Consider the following 18,707-nt stretch of genomic DNA (forward strand, 5'->3'; position numbering starts at 1 on the left):
TTTGTCGTTGTCAATAGATCTGCAATATTTTTATGCTTTTTATAAGCTCTTATTGGTTTGCGTGAAAATATTTCGTTGCAAACTGCATCCTGTTTTAGTAGATCAAAATGTTTACTAATGCATTGGTTTAATTTATGATTGCATGGATTAAATTTCGTTGCCAATACTAAAGGATTTCCCTTTGTGTTTTGTTTGGCCTTTTTTCTGATTAAATCCGATCTATTACAAGATAATGCCTCATTTATGTACTTTTCGATTTTAAGCTCCTTGTATTCTCTTTTTATTAAGTTCGATCTGAACTGAAATCAAATATTTTGTAAATCAACATCATTATTTGTTGTTCTAATTTACTTGATTACTGCGCCCTTGATAAACCCTGCAAACACATGTCTACTGTGACAGCTTTTACGATCTAGATAAAGGAAGGCATTTGTCGGTTTAAAGTGTGTCTTCACATCCAAAATATTTTCATTAGAAAAATCTAGTTACTTTGAAAATATTTACATCAAGAAATATTAATTTTTAGATGAGAATTCTAGTGTGAATTTCAGGAACGGATGATGATTATTTGCCAACTTTAGCAAATCTTTTATTTCCTCCAAATCGCCGTGATATATTTAAGAAATAATTGATTCCAGCTATACTTTATTGTAGTTTTAACATGGGTAGGCATTATATTCGTGATTATTTTTGTCCTAAAATAACACGAATATAATGTCTACCCATGTTAAAACTAAAATAAAGTATAGCTGGCATCAATTATTTCGATTCTGATTAGGACAATTACGGTAATTTCTATGTTCGCTGTGTATAGGGTGTACAGTATTTGTGTAGGCTCTTCCATCCACCTCCCTGTCGATTTTTATCCAAATAGTTCAAACCAGTTTAATTTAGCAAAGTCGTAAATTTGTAAAATTCAAAATTGAAACAGAAATTATCAAATTTATTAACTTAAACAATATTTGTGTCACAATATAACAGAAAACTTAAACATTCAACTTCTTTTTCTTTGAGGTCGATTTCTGACACACACATTTTCAAGTCAGTTGTCAATGGCAGTGGATGCACAAGGAGAATCGGGTAGGTCGATCTTTATTTACTTAATTAATTGTAAATGTTCTGCCGGTTATTGTAGCATTGGTAAATATGTTCACATCTAATAGAGGATTCCTTGATAAAGTTTTGCTGACATTCGAGACTCGGCAGGAGGGGCCCTTTGACAGAAATTCATTTATACTTGCGGTTAAGTCCAAATAATTGCGACGATTTCAAATTCTGTATTACATGATGATTAAGATTAATACTGAGTGACAATCTTGTAATACTTTACAAGGAAGTAACATTATTTGTAAACCTAATCTGTGTTTGGATGAGACATAATGAAAATGTTCACCTATAACTTTTCATACCGTATTTTTTACATTGTTTTCGCGATGTATATTATAATATTTCATTACAATCATTCCTGATTTCAAGAGGCTTTTACATTACTTTTTGTAGAGAAAACATTAAACATCTGCAATTTGAGCTCTTTTTGAAATTTGTATTAAAGCATAAACCCATAGTGAGAAACCATTAAAAAAATCACAAAATTCAAAGATGACGACACAGAAAATATCGGTGTTTATAAAGTCTAAAAATAACCATGCAATAACAGTTTTGTATCCGCCGTTTTCAATTGACATTTAAAAATATAATTTTTATTATTCCTGGAAGAATATAATTAATCAAAATGTACTTATTAATAATAAATATGTACAAGTGTTATTTTATGTCCACTGTAATTATTTTTGTCATATTAATGTTTTGGTTATCATCTGTTAAAGTCATTAAGTCAAATGACTATCCTGCTATAAGAGATTAACATAGCATTTTTCTCCAAGGTCACATAGTAAATACTTTTATATGATTTATGTGTTTTATTTTTGTAAACAAAGAGTTGGAGAATATTTGGAGAATATTTAGGTCAGTTGGAGAATATTTGGAGAATATTTGGAGATCATAGGTATATAAGAGCCCTTAGAAGTTTTAGTGTGGATGAAATTGAAGTTGAGAAAGGAACTATACATTATGAAACGTTAAAAAGATTTTATTATTGTGGTCAGCTTTTAGCCGATTTTGGGAGAATTTATAGATTCTTAGAAAGTTGTGTCATTACTATTCAACTGTACGCATTTTTGATATTTTGTCCGCTCAGACTGTTGCGTGGTTTAGAACACTATGCCTGTGGCGTTTTTTCTTTGGGGTGCACAGTATTGGACACTGTTGCCGATTTTGATGCGGAATTGTAATGAAATCCATTTGTGATGTGTGAAAGTAATGTGCCAATGAATGTTTGAACTATACATTTTGTAAACTGTATATATAATGTAAATTGTGTTCTGGAATGGAGTTTTAATAAATAGATTAGTGAATTTACTTGTATATTTCTTTGACAACAAGACTACAGATTATTGGATTATTTTGTTCTTGAATTTTCTGTGATTTCATAATACCCGGCCTGACCAGAAAGTTTGATGTAACTCGACCGCCATGGCAAATATATCAATATTGTTTTATCAAAACAAGTACGGGTGTTCCGTGATATTGCACTGTAAAACCCCAAATTATATCAATGAGATAAAAGATTTGATATCATAAAATAAAATAAGCGTCAGTATGTATCACAATAAAGGGGAAACATTGTATCTACAGGTAATCTACAGGTAAGACTTGTTTCAAAGTTATTTTGAGAAATTTAGATGAGTTTTCTATAATTGAACTACCTGTTATAAATATTCTCTATTTCTTTCGCGAAGTATACCTATGAACTGAACGACAAAACGACTTTTACATGTTTAAGACTGATTTGAAATATACCTTACGAATTAGCTATTCGAAAATTATTAACGGTGTTTGTTCTCGTATTACCATAGGCATAGAGTACATGTACAAGTATATTACTATACATGTTACATCTGTAATAAGAATACTGATATATCAATTAATCGTTTTGTTTGTATTCTATGTTTTTATAAAGTTTCCATTTTTTTAAATTCATGTTATTCATTTCTTTTTAATAAAAAGAGAGGATTATCTGAATTTTAAACTGAAAAAAATTAGAGAAAATGTCTCATTTTTACTTTCATTTTACAAGAGACAATTAAGCTTTCTTGTATTAATTATCTTTGATAATGTATCTGTTGTCGGTACATTAGTTAGGGTTGATTATAAGAAATAGAAGTGTGTACTTTAATCTTTATCCCTTTAGTGTCACTGTGTACTCAAAATCAATGTTGATAATGTTATACACAGTACATCCACACATTTGTTTACAAATATTATCTATATTCTAATAGAAGATGACGATTAACATGTTTTAAATCTTAAACTTTCATATCGGCTGATACTAAGCACTTTACATTAACCACGAAGGGGTAGAGGTTGCAGTTATCAAGTATCATTTTTTTCATCTTTGAAATTTGCAATCCATGTTATCACTAAGCAAATAAATGTTTGTGCTACTTCTGCCTTACACTTATTACGATGTAGTTTTAATTTTAACAATGATTCTAAATTCATATTGTATTTTCAATATCAATTGCAGACGGGATAGAAGACATCTGTTATTTTGTTTTAATCTATTTGAAATTAAGTTAAAAGTATTTAATTTTTAAGTTGTTCAAAGACTGACTGATGTCGTTATTTTCGTCGTGTTCCAATATTCCTATTCGATTATCCCCTTTGTACAAATGTTGCATTTTCGATCGTTGTAAAAAGAAATGAAATATGTGCTACAACTCTTAATATAAGTGTTTTCATATACTTTTGAACACTTAGATTTTTGGCGATATAAAAACGAGCGTACAAACGTCCTTCAAGATCAACACACACATCTGCATATTATCATGTATTTCGTCATCATTATCATGTCATTCCTTACCCAAAATGTTTCGTTACTATAGGGACATGTATTCTATACAAAACTACGTTTTCATTCAAAACTATTGCGAGGTCATTGCTGGTTTGATTATAATAATTTTTGTATCATGAAAACCCTATTGCTTCCATTCTTAAAAATGTGGGCTGCAATGCAGACATGGAGGTAATGCGGTTCGGATTTTGATCACGTTTTTTTTACAATTCACATCGCAACTAGTGACGAACATGTTGCAATCAATATTGTTGAATTTTTTTTCTGTTGCTACTGTAAAATCAAATTCATAAACATTCAGAACATTGCTTTGAGTTCTTCCTTGAAATTTGTTGATGCTTTGATCCATTATTCACTTACATGTCTGGATTTGTTAATTGTTTTGTCTTTTTTTCTGGGAAATCTGAATTATTTGACCAGAAGTCAACCTAATTGCAAAAGATATCGGAATTTTGTACGATGATTAGTTTTTGGTCATACACTGGTTCATGAAGACCAATTACACAAATTTTCAAAATAATACAAGAATCTATAGAATTCGTCAATTTAATAACTGATATTGTAATTTTGAAGGCATATAAAGCAGTCAACAGTTTTCATAGATATTGACATTTTTGGCATTTTGGTTTTGTTAAAGTGTATATCTATTATAAAAGTGGTTATGTTATAAGATGATTGACAGTTATCGGCATTTTAAAGCCATTGTGACCATGTTGGTATGTTACAGTGTAGAAACATGCATAAGTTATATGAGATACATTGTTGAACATTGAGGGCTAGATTGGTTTAGAGAGAATTTGAAACTAAGTTTACAAGGACCAAGTGGTATCAATAGCTCACAGGACATGAAGGGACAATTGACCTAACTAGTAGAAAGTCATAATGTCTAACTTACAATATATTTCGTTACAAAACACAAAAGAAACTCAGTATCCAGATGTATTAAAAATATTTTATTTTTAGTGCATATACAGAAAAAACAAATAATAAAATTTCTGTGTGACGCGTATTTCTTGATTAACAATCATCAGGAACACAGCTCATGACGAAAGTAAAAAAAATGTGAGTGCTTGAACTTAATTAAAAACAACACTGATTGATAAGTTATTTTCATTTTCAGCAACGAACCGTCCTTGATAATTGATTAGAGGAAACAACACACATATTTATCAAACATAGTTTAATATTCAACAGCAGTGCATAATCTTTTCCCTTCATCTCTGTCGTCCAATGAGTAACCTACCTTTTATATCTACTGTTAATAGTTACCTATTCTATTTCTCATTTTAACAGATACATGTACATGTGAAAAAACCTATTTAGTTGAAACAAAAATAAACCAGTGATCATGAATATACAGAATACAGATAACGAAGCCTCCAACGAATATCGAGTGAAGACGCTGAGGGTGTTTGGCGGAATACAGATTGGGATTGGTGTATTATGTGGCATTCTAAGTTTTGCTGGAGTTATCACTGACAGTGTAAATCTGAGTAAAAATTGTGATTATAATGATAACTCTAATTACAATTATAATGATTATTACTATCAGTGTGATTGGTATTACTATGCATCACCACTCCTTGCTTTCGATATAGTTTGTGTCATTTTTTCCGGATGGGTGAGATGTTATACTATTTAATTTGTTTTTATTATATCAAGATTTAAAAAAAAAAGTACTACATTTTATCAATAAGATAAAGAAACCAAAAACACAAAGTGTACACTATAAAACACATTGAAAACTCTCCCTTCACACACGAAAAACACACACACAACGTAAAAAAATCAATCATTCGAAATACTGAATATTAACATGAAAATGCAAAATGATGTAAAGGCTATAGGGTTTTGTATTGTGCCAGGGCTTGATACTTTAACATTTAAGAAAACAATGATTTAACAGCGGTATCTTGTAAGTACTGACTGAAAAAGATCGATAATTGCGTGCCACTAGAACATTGGAATATCATCTTTGTAAGCATGATCTTAAGAATGTGCAAACCGACGTGTCAGTCATTTTCAAAGACTATTTGAGGATTAATATTACATTTTTGTTACCGGCAAAACACAAAATAATAAATACTATACGAATGATTGTCCTTGCAATTTTTCCCCTCAGTCATATATGTAACAGAATTTTTAAGACTTATGTCGCATTTGATAGATTGAATAATTTTTGATAGTGATTCCAATTATATTTTCCTGGTAATAAAAAAAAACCACGCACTTATATTGTCATTCAGTGATAAGCTTTATCTATATCTTTTATAGTTTATACTGACAGGAACTTTTCCATTTTGCATGACCCCAAGGCGTCAAAGTAGCTGGAAATGTTTGGTAAGCACTAGTGTTTATTTACAATAAACAATCAAACATAACTTAATTCAAATTAAATCAAATTTGTCTTTAAATCCCTAACAATGAACAATCAGGGAAGCACTAAAACTACCGTTAAGGATAAGGATAACTAAGCCGACAATAAGATTGAATATACATATGTATATTCATTAATGCAATAAGCTAGACAAAGAGAGTTATAATAAAATTGAGAATGAAAATAGGGAATGTGTCAAAGAGACAACAATCCCACCATAGAGCAGAAAACATATATACTCAAATCAACATATTTTGAAAACTTTTTCAAAATCATAAAGAGTTCCTCCAACAATGACACGAAAGAGCAACACTCGTTCCATATAGTATGCTTTATAATGTATAAGCATAGCATAGAATACTTAATATTTAGTTTGTTTTTTTTTGTCCCAGAAAACATGACATTGCACGATGGATGTAACATTTGCTTACCTCCTTCCTATCTGATATCATCCTCAGTGTTGATGGGGTTCGTGTTGCTCAGTCTTAAGTTGTTGGTGTTATTGTGTATCTACTGTTGCTTGTCTGTCAGTATTTGTTTATGTTTAGCCATAGTCATTGCAGTGTTTGTTTTTGACTTGTGCGTTAAAATGACTCTTTTGGTATCTTTATCTTCTCTTGAATTTCTTAGAGTGTTCTTTACAGGGTACTCAGATGGCAAAGGAAAACACTACGGAAACCATTTGTCGTTATTGAGACATAAACACTTAATTGAAAGAAAAATACATTATTTCAGACTCCTTTTCAGGGATTACATTTAACTTTTTACACTGACAATGACTTTTTATCTATGTTCTTTTCGTTGTAGTACATGCCTTGTAGTGATGAATATTTTGTTTAACTGTTCTGTTTCCTGTTTATATGTGTTCAACATTTTATTTCATTTTTATTGCATTGATTGTTTTAAAGTTTAACACCTTGTTTAACTGCATTGGTTGTTTTATGATGTGCTTAGAGTAATTTTAATTAGATAATTCACTATATAATTATTGTAAATGATCATAATGTGTTGTCATAGAAACGGTTTCACATACGAGGCAACATCTGCTCACCCTTCCGACACATTGGGACAAACTATATAGATTTACGAAGATGCGGTGTGATTGTCTATGAGACAATTCACCGTCCAAGTCATAATTTGTAAAAGTAGACCATATAGGTCAAATAGATATAGAAAGAGTTGGTGTGAGTGTCAATGAGACAACTCTCCAACCAAATAACAATTTATAAAAGTAAACCATTATAGGTCAATAAACGGCCTTCAACACGTAAACTTCAAAGTATGGTCTTCAACACGGAGCCTTGAATCAGACCGAACAGCAATCTATAAAGGACCCATAAAATTGGTAGTTTAAACCATTCAAACGGGCAAAATCAACGGTCTATATAAAAAAACAAGAAAAAAATACAACAGGTTTAACGTTTTGAATAGGTACCAAACCTTCACCCTTACCTAAATCATAAGTGTATCATCACAACATAGAAAGACACACTATAAAATATTAATGAAAAGGCTGAACTCAGTTAAAACAAATATGAAAACATAAAAGAAAGGCCGTTAGTTTTTTCTCGTATGAATTATTTTACATTTGTCATTTCGGTGACTTTAATAGCTGACTATAGGCTATCTGCTTTTCTCTTCGTTGAGGGCCGTACGGAAGTTGTGTTTTCTATGTCATATGGTCTCTTGTGGTATGTCAAATGAGAAATCATGCACATCTTTTTTTATATAAACAAACAAGTGAATATACACTGAACGAAAAATTCGATCTATGACATAATCAAAATCAAGAAAATAAGGGGATAGATAATAATAATTTCAGAAATCAACCATAACCTTTTTTTTTGTTGGATTTGACTTGCAACTGTTTTTGTTTGATATGTGATTATTTTTTTGTCCATACTCCCAGTATGTAAATCTCAACTTATTGACAAACATTCGGCCATTTCTCAAATGAAACACAAGAAATATTATGTAAATATAACGTTTTCTCTATATCATTTACATCGATAGAAAACGGACAACACTTCAACAAAATGAAATATAAATGTGTGTGTGTGTGTGCGTTTGATTACTTGCTTCTATTTTCTTTGACGTTATATTTAACAGCACTGAAAAATATATACATTTGTATTTTATTACAGAAAATTGCGTTCATGGTTTGTTGTATTGTTGGGGCAGCGACATTTGTACCAACAGTATTTAGTTTGGGAGTTGTCGGAGCGATTTTCGTAAGAAACATTCTATTCACCTTTTTTATTTGAGTTTTTGTGTATACGCACACACTCATAAAACAACTAAATGTATTTGTATGAATTCGCTTCCTGAACAATGTATGATACAAATTGTCTTTATTTAATATCTATTCTGAGTTATCTTGAGAAAATTTTAAAATTAGTAAAACCAGAATTTAGGTAGTTCAAATAAAGAAGATGTATGTCAATAATACAGTAACCGTACAACCTAAATAGCCAAAACGTCATCTAGAATGAAAACAAACAGTCATTAATTGTATACATTTCATTTACCATATTGTTCAACTCTTAATGGCTGTAGAAGAATTACCGTCAATTTCTAAAGATGTGAACATTATAATGTCGTTATTATATCCGAACTTAACATCATATTAAAGCTTTTAAGAAGCAAGACATATAAATAATGCAACCAATCATCGTGTAATAAACAGACAATTAGAGATCACAGCGATTATATTCGTATCAAATGGTTATTTTGAGTGTTATTATTCTATATAATAATTCAAATATTTATAAAATAACTAATTATGTATTTATATAGCGAGCAGAATATAAAAGTGGTGCTGCAGTGTTGTCGTCTATCATTGCACTGTTGGGTTTTGTTGAATTGGTCATAGCCATAGTTGCATCGTCATTCTGCTGTTGCTGCTCATCCTTTGGTTCATCAGAGGTAAGTAATTTATTCCAATACTGTAATCCGGGAAATTTTCGCGTCGTCTTTATTTCTCGATTTCCCAACAAAATCTACATTCGCGCCGTTTTGAATTGACGATGTCCCGGTTGTGTTCTCTATAAGTTTTGTTTTATGAATCATTTGGAAATATTCGTGGTCGTTTAATTGTCGCGTTTCAACTCTTACCCCGAAAATAAAACTGCATGCCGCGGAAATTTCCCTGTTTAAAGTAACACCTCATTTAAAAACATCTCGGGCGGGATTTTCACGCTGTGTTACATGTTCATCGTTAACCTTTGTCTGTTTCTTTTAACTCTTTGGTCGGGTTGTTTTCTCTTGACCACATTGCCCATTGTCATTTTCAATGTTATCCTCGCTTTGAATAGATTTACAGCCTGTATTTATGTACATGTGCTACATGTACATTGCGATAATTACGATAATTTGTTAATAAACATTAAGTAGAACAATTTAATATTGTTTTATCCCCCCCCCCTTTTAGATAAACTCAGTTTTCAGGGGATCAATACTGTATCAGCTGATTATCCGAAAGAAAATGCTAAACACAATTAGTTGCTTTTTAAGGTATAAGAAAGTGTTTTATATGTGTCAACATAATGCAAATTGTTGATACTATAGTTAAACTAATGTCTGCTTTTTTCTGTTCTGTTTACAGAGAACATTCGTGTACATCACTGCCGGACCGCAAACAAATGTACTTGGAATGCCAAATACCCAAATTATTCAGACTGTACCCGGACAGAACGTATCTGCCGCGCATACTGGTGTTTATCCTGCAGGAATGATGACGCAACAATATCCGGTTTCTACACCTCAGTTTACAGCTGCTGCTCCAGGTCAAGGAGTCAATAATCAATCACCACCACCTTACAAGATATAACTGTATACTAGGATATTTATTCAGCATTTGCTTTCTGGAACTTTTATCAGTTTTTATGTTTTCCTTCTAGTATCAAAATTAAAACATATGGCTTTTTGCATAAACATGAAAACATATGTAAATTATTAAACGCATTTTGAAAAATAAAAATTAACGTTTATATTTCGGAGATACGATTTTCTCAAGTAACCATTATTTTATAAATCACTGAACACTGCGTATTCCATTTTAAAACAACTTTAACAGCCAGTAATTCAGTAGTAGTCGATTGTTGCTGTGTTGCAGATTTTTTTTTCGTTCACTTTTTTGTACACAAATTGGGCTGTTAGTTTTCTCATTAGAATTGTGTTCATTTGTCATTTTGGGAACTTTTATATCAGACTATATAGTATGGATTTTGCGCACTGTCAAAGGTCATACGGAGACCTATAGTTAATTTGTCTGTGTCATTTGGTCTCTTGTGGAGAGTTGTATCATTGGGAATCATATCAAGTCTTTTTTCTGTGTCATTTTGTCTCTTGTGGAGAATTGTCTCACTGGGAATCAAACCAAGTCTTCTTTTTTAATGAAAAAGACAGCATACCAATGAACCCCCAATTATGTAAAGAAATTACACCATATGAAAATGCTCCTCGGATATTTTTGTGGTTTTAGTTTTTGGCATAGTTTTTATTTAATTTCTGTTTAATATCACAAATATTTAATAAGACCTGATAATAGACCAAACCCGGCAACAATAACAAAATGAATATTGTTTCAAAACCTCTTCCCATAAAATGGTTCTCTCATTGCCAATGTTCCAATAACAACACACATTGTCGATGTTTTAATGGGTGGAAACATTTATATCCGTTCGAAGAATTTCTTATCAAAACAAGAAGGTACTATCATCCCAAACTAATTTGAATTTTTGAACCACTAGATTTGTAACGGCGTGTTACAAATTTCGAGAATGGTTTTTGAAAATATGACATTAAAATTCAAATTTGAAATGGCAGCTGTAAAGTGTAATATTTGCTCCATTTGTTTTACATTTGTTTCTACTTACTAGTGTTTTATACTTTAAATTACTTAATTAGTTAGTGCAATTTAAACAATTCGTCAAATTAAATATTTCAATTGAAACTAAGTCCAAGTATTGGACTATTGATAAGCAAATAACAAACAAAGCAGTACACATATGGTGATGTGCAAATACAAACAATTTGAACATATAATTAGGTAATGTCAAAGCGATAAGAGCTGTGTTCTTTGCAAATGGATAGTTCTCTTGGACCGGTCCCATCAAACATCCCTTTCGTACATTTTTTATAACTAACAATGGCTGAGCGCTATTCGGTATACGTATGGAAAAAACTTTCATATTCCTGACTTTGTGCAGACATTTTCTTATGTAGAAAAGGGTCGATTAAACCTGGTTTTGTAGCTAGCTGAACCACTGACTTGTATGACAGTCGCACTGAATTTCATCACATTGACACATTGTGTGAACAAAACAAACAGACATAACTAGTAAACAAAATAAATGAAAGACATGAATACAAAAGATATTAAAGAACAATAACAAAAGGACAGCATGTATAATTATAAGCCACGTCATATGTATCAAGGAAAATACAAATATAATCATAGAACAAGCGCACATTGACGCAATATATAAAACGAATGGAATAAAGACGCTCCGTCAGCTTAGATGTCATACAGTTTTGTCTCTTTACTCTTAAGACAGTCGTTATCTATAAAATCTGAGAGCTAATAAAAATAAACATGAAATTTTTAGTATCTGAACCCATCAATGATAATTCATGTCAATATAAATAAATGCTGATTATATTACACAAATATTGTCTAGTTAAGATACGGTTTTCTGGTTAACCATTTACCGTATAAAAGTAGTTCATGTACTTTCCCTTAGTATACTCTTTCCAATTTTTTTTTAATTTTAATGTGAAAAAAATGTATCTCAATGTTTCTAGATAATAACATGAATAAGTTTATAATTCAGAATTTCTTTTAACTGGAGTTAAAAAAACTTAATAATTCAAAATGTTTGATAATGCATCTTTAGTTGATAAAATTAATATGAGTGTTAACAAGTGTGGTCATATACTTAAAATCTATTTAATGTCATTTAGTACATTCACGTATTTGTTGATTCATTTTGTTATAATTTTTTGTTATCATTTCTTAACAGGTGTTATGTCTGAAACTTCTACCTTATTAGTTTATTTTTTTCTAGAAATGGGTTGAAACGTTTGTGAAATCTTCATGTTTAACTAAATTGCGCAGTTTTGAGGAAATCTGCAAAACGTCTTTAATGTTTTTCTATAAACATACATGTATCATATAGATATCAGATGTGGTATGAGTGCCAATAAGACAACTGTCTTTCCTAGTTACAATTTGTTAAAGTTAACCCTTGTAAGTTAAAGTACGGTATGTATGGGTTTTTTTTTATTCACACATTAATGGCAATATAATGGAATGCAATTGTCATACACGCATTGGGTTTAGCCAGCTATAACATGTATAACGCGAGGTTAAATCAACAATTTTCTAAATAAGGAAATGCTTGTAGCAACTATGGAATAAAACAGTTTTTTTTTTTCATTTGTTAGATGTTTTTCAGCTTTTGATTAAACCATCGGAAAAGGAACTGTCCATTTTAAATTTTTCCTTGGAGTGCAATTGTCCGATTTGAGCAGCCAAATTGTATTGCCCGTATATTCAAATTTCACATGCAGTCATTGACCATATAATCGACATCATACCGTCGTCAATTTTACGGACGCCATCACGACTTGGTTGATATTTATGGTAAATCCGTTTCACAGATGATAATAAATATTCCTTATGTCTTAGTTACAAATAAAGGCAACAGTAGTATACCGCTGTTCAAACTCATAAATCCATGGACAAAAAACAAAATCGGGGTAACAAACTAAAACTGAGGGAAACGCATAAATATAAGAGGAGAACAACGACACAACACTACAATGTAACACACACAGACACGGACCAAGCATCAGACAAAATCCCACGAGAATAACAAATATAACATCAAAACCAAATACAAGAATTTGGGATAGACAAGTACCGTGACACGTCTTATCGCAATGTCAATTTACACTCAAAAATAAGACAAAACAAACGACGCAACGTTAAATTGTAACACACACAGAAACGAACTATAATATAACAATGGCCATATTCCTGACTTGGTACAGGACATTTTTAAAGGAAAAAATGGTGGGTTGAACCTGGTTTTGTGGCATGCCAAACCTCGCACTTTAATGACAATGTTAAATATAACATTGAAATGACAACATAATATTACAGGACTACAATACAAATAAGTAGGAGAACGTATTAGACAAAGAAACACATGATTAATGAATAACAAAAAGCATTAGGTTCAAAATTCAATACGCCAAAACGCGTCTCGTCCACACAAGACTCACCAGTGACGCCCAGATATAAAAGATCGAAAGCGAAAAAAAGTATAAAGTTGTACAGCACTGAAGATCAAAAGTTGAAAAAGGTTGTGTCAAAAACGGCTATGTTTTTATGCCTGGGATAAGAACATCCTTATTATTTAGAACAATTAATGCTATTGCAAACAGTAAATTTTATGAAATGAATATAATAGATAAACATAATGAAACTGAAGTATTAACTCATTACATAAAACAAAACAAACACGAATACATAATGCAAAAAGACCAACACAGAATAGACACACCTAACTCAGTCCAGGCCTGCACGCAGTAAATTATGAAAATGACGTCACATACGATGGTGAAAAAGCATTAAAAATTACGTCACATTTGAATATATGAAATTACTGAAACAGCGGAAAAATGACGTCACATGTGAAAAACTATATCTCAAAAGTAAGATAGAATTAGGATTGATTAAAGATTATAATAGAACTAAATACTGATATTGCATTCAAACACAATCATGCATATTGCAATACTTATTAATAGCATATATATGTCCAGTTTGTTATGAATCCAACTTCAAACGTAAATTATCGTACAGATTACGTTGACCAAAATTAAATATAATAAATGACGGCGGTGATTAATTTTTCTTTCCATAACACATAAATATAAGGGAAAAGACGTCAACACATTTGACAAAATCCGATGAGAGTTACAAATACAACATTAAACATTTAAACTAAATACATGAATTTGGGATAGACAAGTACCGTAACACGTCTTATAGTAATGCGAATTCACACTCAGCAAAACAGTCACAATCGGGAATAAGTCACGTTTGGTAATTAAAAGATAAGACGACATAATGACAAACCACAATCTACCATGTGGTAAAAATGTCCTTAGCTAGTTTGGTTAAAGACACATCGTATTGATCCACCAATTCGTGATAGTGTCCATAAAATTTACGGAGTGTCAATTTTAATCTGTCCTCCTCATAACTTTGTTGGAGAAGTTTCTGCGTAAGGAGCACACTCCTGTATATGAAGTCCGTATAGTGTGAACAAGCACGTGAATAACGTATCAATTGTGATATGTAAACACCATACGAAGGAGCAGATGGTATGTTACTGCTGAGAAATGGGAAATTGATAATTGGGAAGTTGAAATCGTCCCGTTTGTCATAGATTTTCATGTGAAGTCGTCCATCTACGTCAATATTGAGGAAAAGATCAAGGTATGAAGCAGTCCTTCTAGTATCAGTAGTATCCTTAATTTCAAGTTCACTGGGATATATGAGATGTAAGTATTGGCTGAAGTATGGGTTATTCAATGATAGAACATCATCAATATATCGGTAAGTAAAATTTAAGAATTTCGCAAAGTGCTTTTTCTTTTTGTCTTTTAAAAAATTCTGAATGAATTCTGCTTCATACGAGTACAAAAACAAATCAGCCAGCAGGGGTGCACAATTAGTACTCATTGGAATACCGATTGTCTGTTGAAATATAAATCCTCCAAACTCAACAAATATATTGTCGATTAAAAAGTCCAGCATTTTGATAATATCATCTTCAGTATATTTTCTGGAAGATTCAGTGTGATTCTTCACAAAATATGAATTATTGTAACCCAAAACAAGAAATTTGTATCTACGATTCCCATTTTTATAGAAAAAGCTCTGTTTTATGAGATGGTGAAGTCGATCTTTCAACTGAGCATGGGGAATAGTAGTATATAGCGTAGAAAAATCAAAAGTTTTTATGTTGCTGCAAAATTGCAAAGATTGTGATCGAAGGTTAAGCAGTAGATCTTTGGAATTTTTGAGAATCCACATCTGGTTAACACCACTGGTAGAATATATCTCCTCACAATATTTTTGAAGCCCATCTTTAACTGTAGAAAGAATAGTAGTCAGTACTTTAGAAAGATGTTTAGTCGAACATTTTGAAGAACCAGCTATGTATCGTTCTTTATATGGAGTTTTGTGTAATTCAGGTATCCAGTATAATGAGGGCAAGTTTTCTTCGTTTTCTTTGATGTTGATACCAAAAGAAAGAAGGACAGATTTATGATTTTGTAAAAGTTCGTCCTTGGTAAATGATGTTAAAGAATATGTAGGATTACCAGTAGTTTTATCAATTCCAAGCTCTGTAGTGAGACATTGCAAATAATGTTTTTTTTTACATATAAAGACAATATTATTGGAGGCTTTATCTGCTGGAACAACGACATATTTGTCATGCAAAGAGGATAAAGCATCCACAACCTCCGGATTCTTGAAAGGGTTAGAAACTCTAGTACTCATATTACATCGTAGTTTATGTATGCGCCTCTGAATGCATGATCGAATAGCTTTGATCCATTCAGCATAGTGTCCAGTTCTGGTTCGTCTGGTTCGCGCTTTACCCATTTTCTTGCATAGTCCTCAACTGCATCCATCAGTAACTTGAAATTTTTTTTCCAGTTGATGGGCTGGGGGATTCTATATTTTGGTCCCTTGGCTAACAACTCTCTTAGTTGTTCATTGGTAACGATGCCAAGATCACCAGTAATAATATGACCAGCTGGACTGTAATTGTATTGTGACGATGTACATGAGCAATCCGGAGGCTTGGATTTTGTATCTTTGAGGTTAAAAGCCTCTAAAACTCTCTTGTGGTTGAAAATCTTGGATGCAATAGACTTGGTGTAAGTATAACAAATAACAGGTGTAGCTTTATTTTTGAAGTAATCAGGTATAGTTTTTTGTACAGATTTTTGATGGAAAATATTGCTAATATTTACAGCATCCAAACCTTTATTGGCGAATTCTACCTTAAAAAATAACGTTTTTCCTCACTATTGGATGTAGTGGATACGGGTTTGAATAGTCTATGGTTAGCAATGTCCATGATAATTGCAACTAATCTATACAAAACAGAACGAGAATCAGTAACGGAAGTATCTTTGGCATCTTGAAAAAGTAAAGAAAGTTTTGATAATGGAATGGAGTATAATTTAGTTCTAATGTGATGAATTCCTAAAGGTTTTTGGACAGACGTTAATAGACTATCAATTGTCACGGTGTGTACAGCAGGTGGTATATATTTTCTGTGGCCATGACTTCTATTTCGTCGAGCAGAAGTATTAAATAATTGTAATGTATTGACGGTACTACACCTGGGACTAGACAAAATACCTACACCATCAATTTTGTCATTGCATCCATAGGGAATGGCTGTTCCCAACTCTCTTATCCAAAAGTCGTCTCTTTGTAAACGATATGGTGTACTCAATATGGGGTCATTTGTTGGATGATATATTTTCTCTATAATCCGGACTTTCATTGAAACAATAGAATGGTCAGGCTGATTGAAATGTTTATAGAGAAATTTGTTGTTATTAGGATGATTCATCCTAAAATTGAGTCTTTGTCGAGTTTCCCCGACGTAGATATTTGTTGGATGATATGTTATTAGGATCATTCATTTCACAATTCTGTTCCCTTTTCTTGAATATGACCTATCGAATTGACTATTTGCCAGGTTTGTAATAACATGCGGAATTCGAAGGGTGCTACATGTGGGAAAGGATCTACCTTTCCTTCTGGAGCACCTGATATCACCCCCAGTTTTTGGCGGGGTTCGTGTTGACTAAGTCGTTAGTTGTTTATGTTGTGTTTTGTGTACTAATATTTGTCTGTTTGTCTAATTATTTTTTAGCCATGGCGTTGTCAGATTATTTTCGATCTATTATTTTGGCTGTCCCTCTAGTATCATTCGCTTTTCTTTCATTTATCAAGTGTTCTGTTATTCATTTTATTATATTCAGATTTTGTTATCGGATTTTTGTTTTCTTAACAAGAAACATTCGTCTATTGTTTAAATGAAACGACTAACCGACAAAAAAAATTACGTTTCATTTTGCTCAAATATTTCAATGTATTTTGATACAAAATGTGTTCAGCAAGCACATAGGGATATCAATGGAGTTTGCTTTTATATTCCATCTTTAGTCACTTTGGTTACTCAAGTCAGTAGTTCGGTTCACGTATGTTGATTAATAATTTAAGGATGTACTTAGGTGAGGTTTTTGAATAATTGTCAAATGTTCAGACTTCTCAGTGTTTTACATACGATACAAGGTAAAGAATTTGCCCCATAACACCTGTTTATTATTTAACATCTTTCTTTTGATTTGAGACCCAAATAATACCAATGCATTTCTAAGGTAAAAGTCCGAGTCAGCCTTTTCCTGCCATATCTTAGTCAACTATCTCGAAAAGGAGCTCCATGACCTATCAATATTTTTAGCATATTTTGATTTTAATTTTACCTAAGCCCACCACAGTACATCCTTAAGCACCGATAGAAATAAAACAGCTAAACTGCAATTGTAATATGTAAAACAAAATCTGGAAAAAAAATTATGAATAAGAATATGGAATTGAATGGCAAATGAAATACACTACCATCAGCTATAACGTTACGTAAATATTAGCAACTGTAGGTTACTGTTTGGCATTAAGAAATGAGGTAAATCCATACGCCATAAGCTATAAAAGTTCCCGATATGATCAAATTCATACGAGACAACTATTGCATTGATCTATGTTTACAACAATTTACGAAATATAAATATGATATCTAGCAACACATAAAAACAACCAAAATACAGGCTCGTTACTTGAGACAGCCAGATACAGAAGGTGCTTAACATATTTATAGGCGCAAAGAAGTCACCCTTACCCTTAACCATTTTTTTCGGAGCTTTCCACAAAATCTAAATTTTTAACCATAAAACTGAAACTTGCATTTTGGAAGGCATTGTCAAACATTCTTATTTTTTCTAGCAATTGATTTCATTAAACAAATGCCTTTTGCAAATTTGTGGTTTCTGCTCCGGGTTCCGCGCCATATTTTGACCTACCAAAATATTCGGGACTGATAAAAAGCCAAATGCATTCTTGAAATAAAAAAAAACCGTAAAATCATCAAATTAAAACGGACAGATGAGTATTTGAACATATGAGTTGTGTTTCTTTTATAACGTAGTATATAGTAGAGACGAAAAAAAAACTTGATTCTAGATTTAGTGTTTTATAAATCAAGTAAGTTGTTGTGTTGCATTGCTTCGCTGCTTTCTTTAATGTACATTGAT

General features: G+C 31.8%; 1 protein-coding gene across 3 annotated transcripts; it reads left to right on the forward strand.

Annotated features, from left to right (window-relative positions):
* The first annotated feature begins 2,606 nt into the window (after positions 1-2,606).
* LOC143083573 (uncharacterized) lies at positions 2,607-10,281 on the forward strand. Of its 3 annotated transcripts, none has more exons than XM_076259832.1 (6): positions 2,607-2,705; positions 5,207-5,534; positions 6,188-6,253; positions 8,435-8,521; positions 9,087-9,215; positions 9,895-10,281. In XM_076259832.1, exons 2-6 carry the CDS (start codon positions 5,262-5,264, stop codon positions 10,117-10,119), a joined length of 780 nt encoding a protein of 259 aa, XP_076115947.1. In that variant the 5' UTR covers positions 2,607-2,705; positions 5,207-5,261; the 3' UTR covers positions 10,120-10,281. The 3 variants fall into 3 exon arrangements, with proteins under 3 accessions (XP_076115947.1, XP_076115949.1, XP_076115948.1); XM_076259834.1 differs by having other exon boundaries at positions 5,207-5,396; XM_076259833.1 differs by lacking the exon at positions 2,607-2,705 and adding an exon at positions 5,028-5,152 and having other exon boundaries at positions 5,254-5,534.
* The last annotated feature ends 8,426 nt before the right edge of the window (positions 10,282-18,707 follow it).

Source organism: Mytilus galloprovincialis, chromosome 7 (genome assembly GCF_965363235.1).
Source record: "Mytilus galloprovincialis chromosome 7, xbMytGall1.hap1.1, whole genome shotgun sequence".
In the NCBI taxonomy this organism is placed as follows: Eukaryota; Metazoa; Mollusca; class Bivalvia; order Mytilida; family Mytilidae; genus Mytilus; species Mytilus galloprovincialis.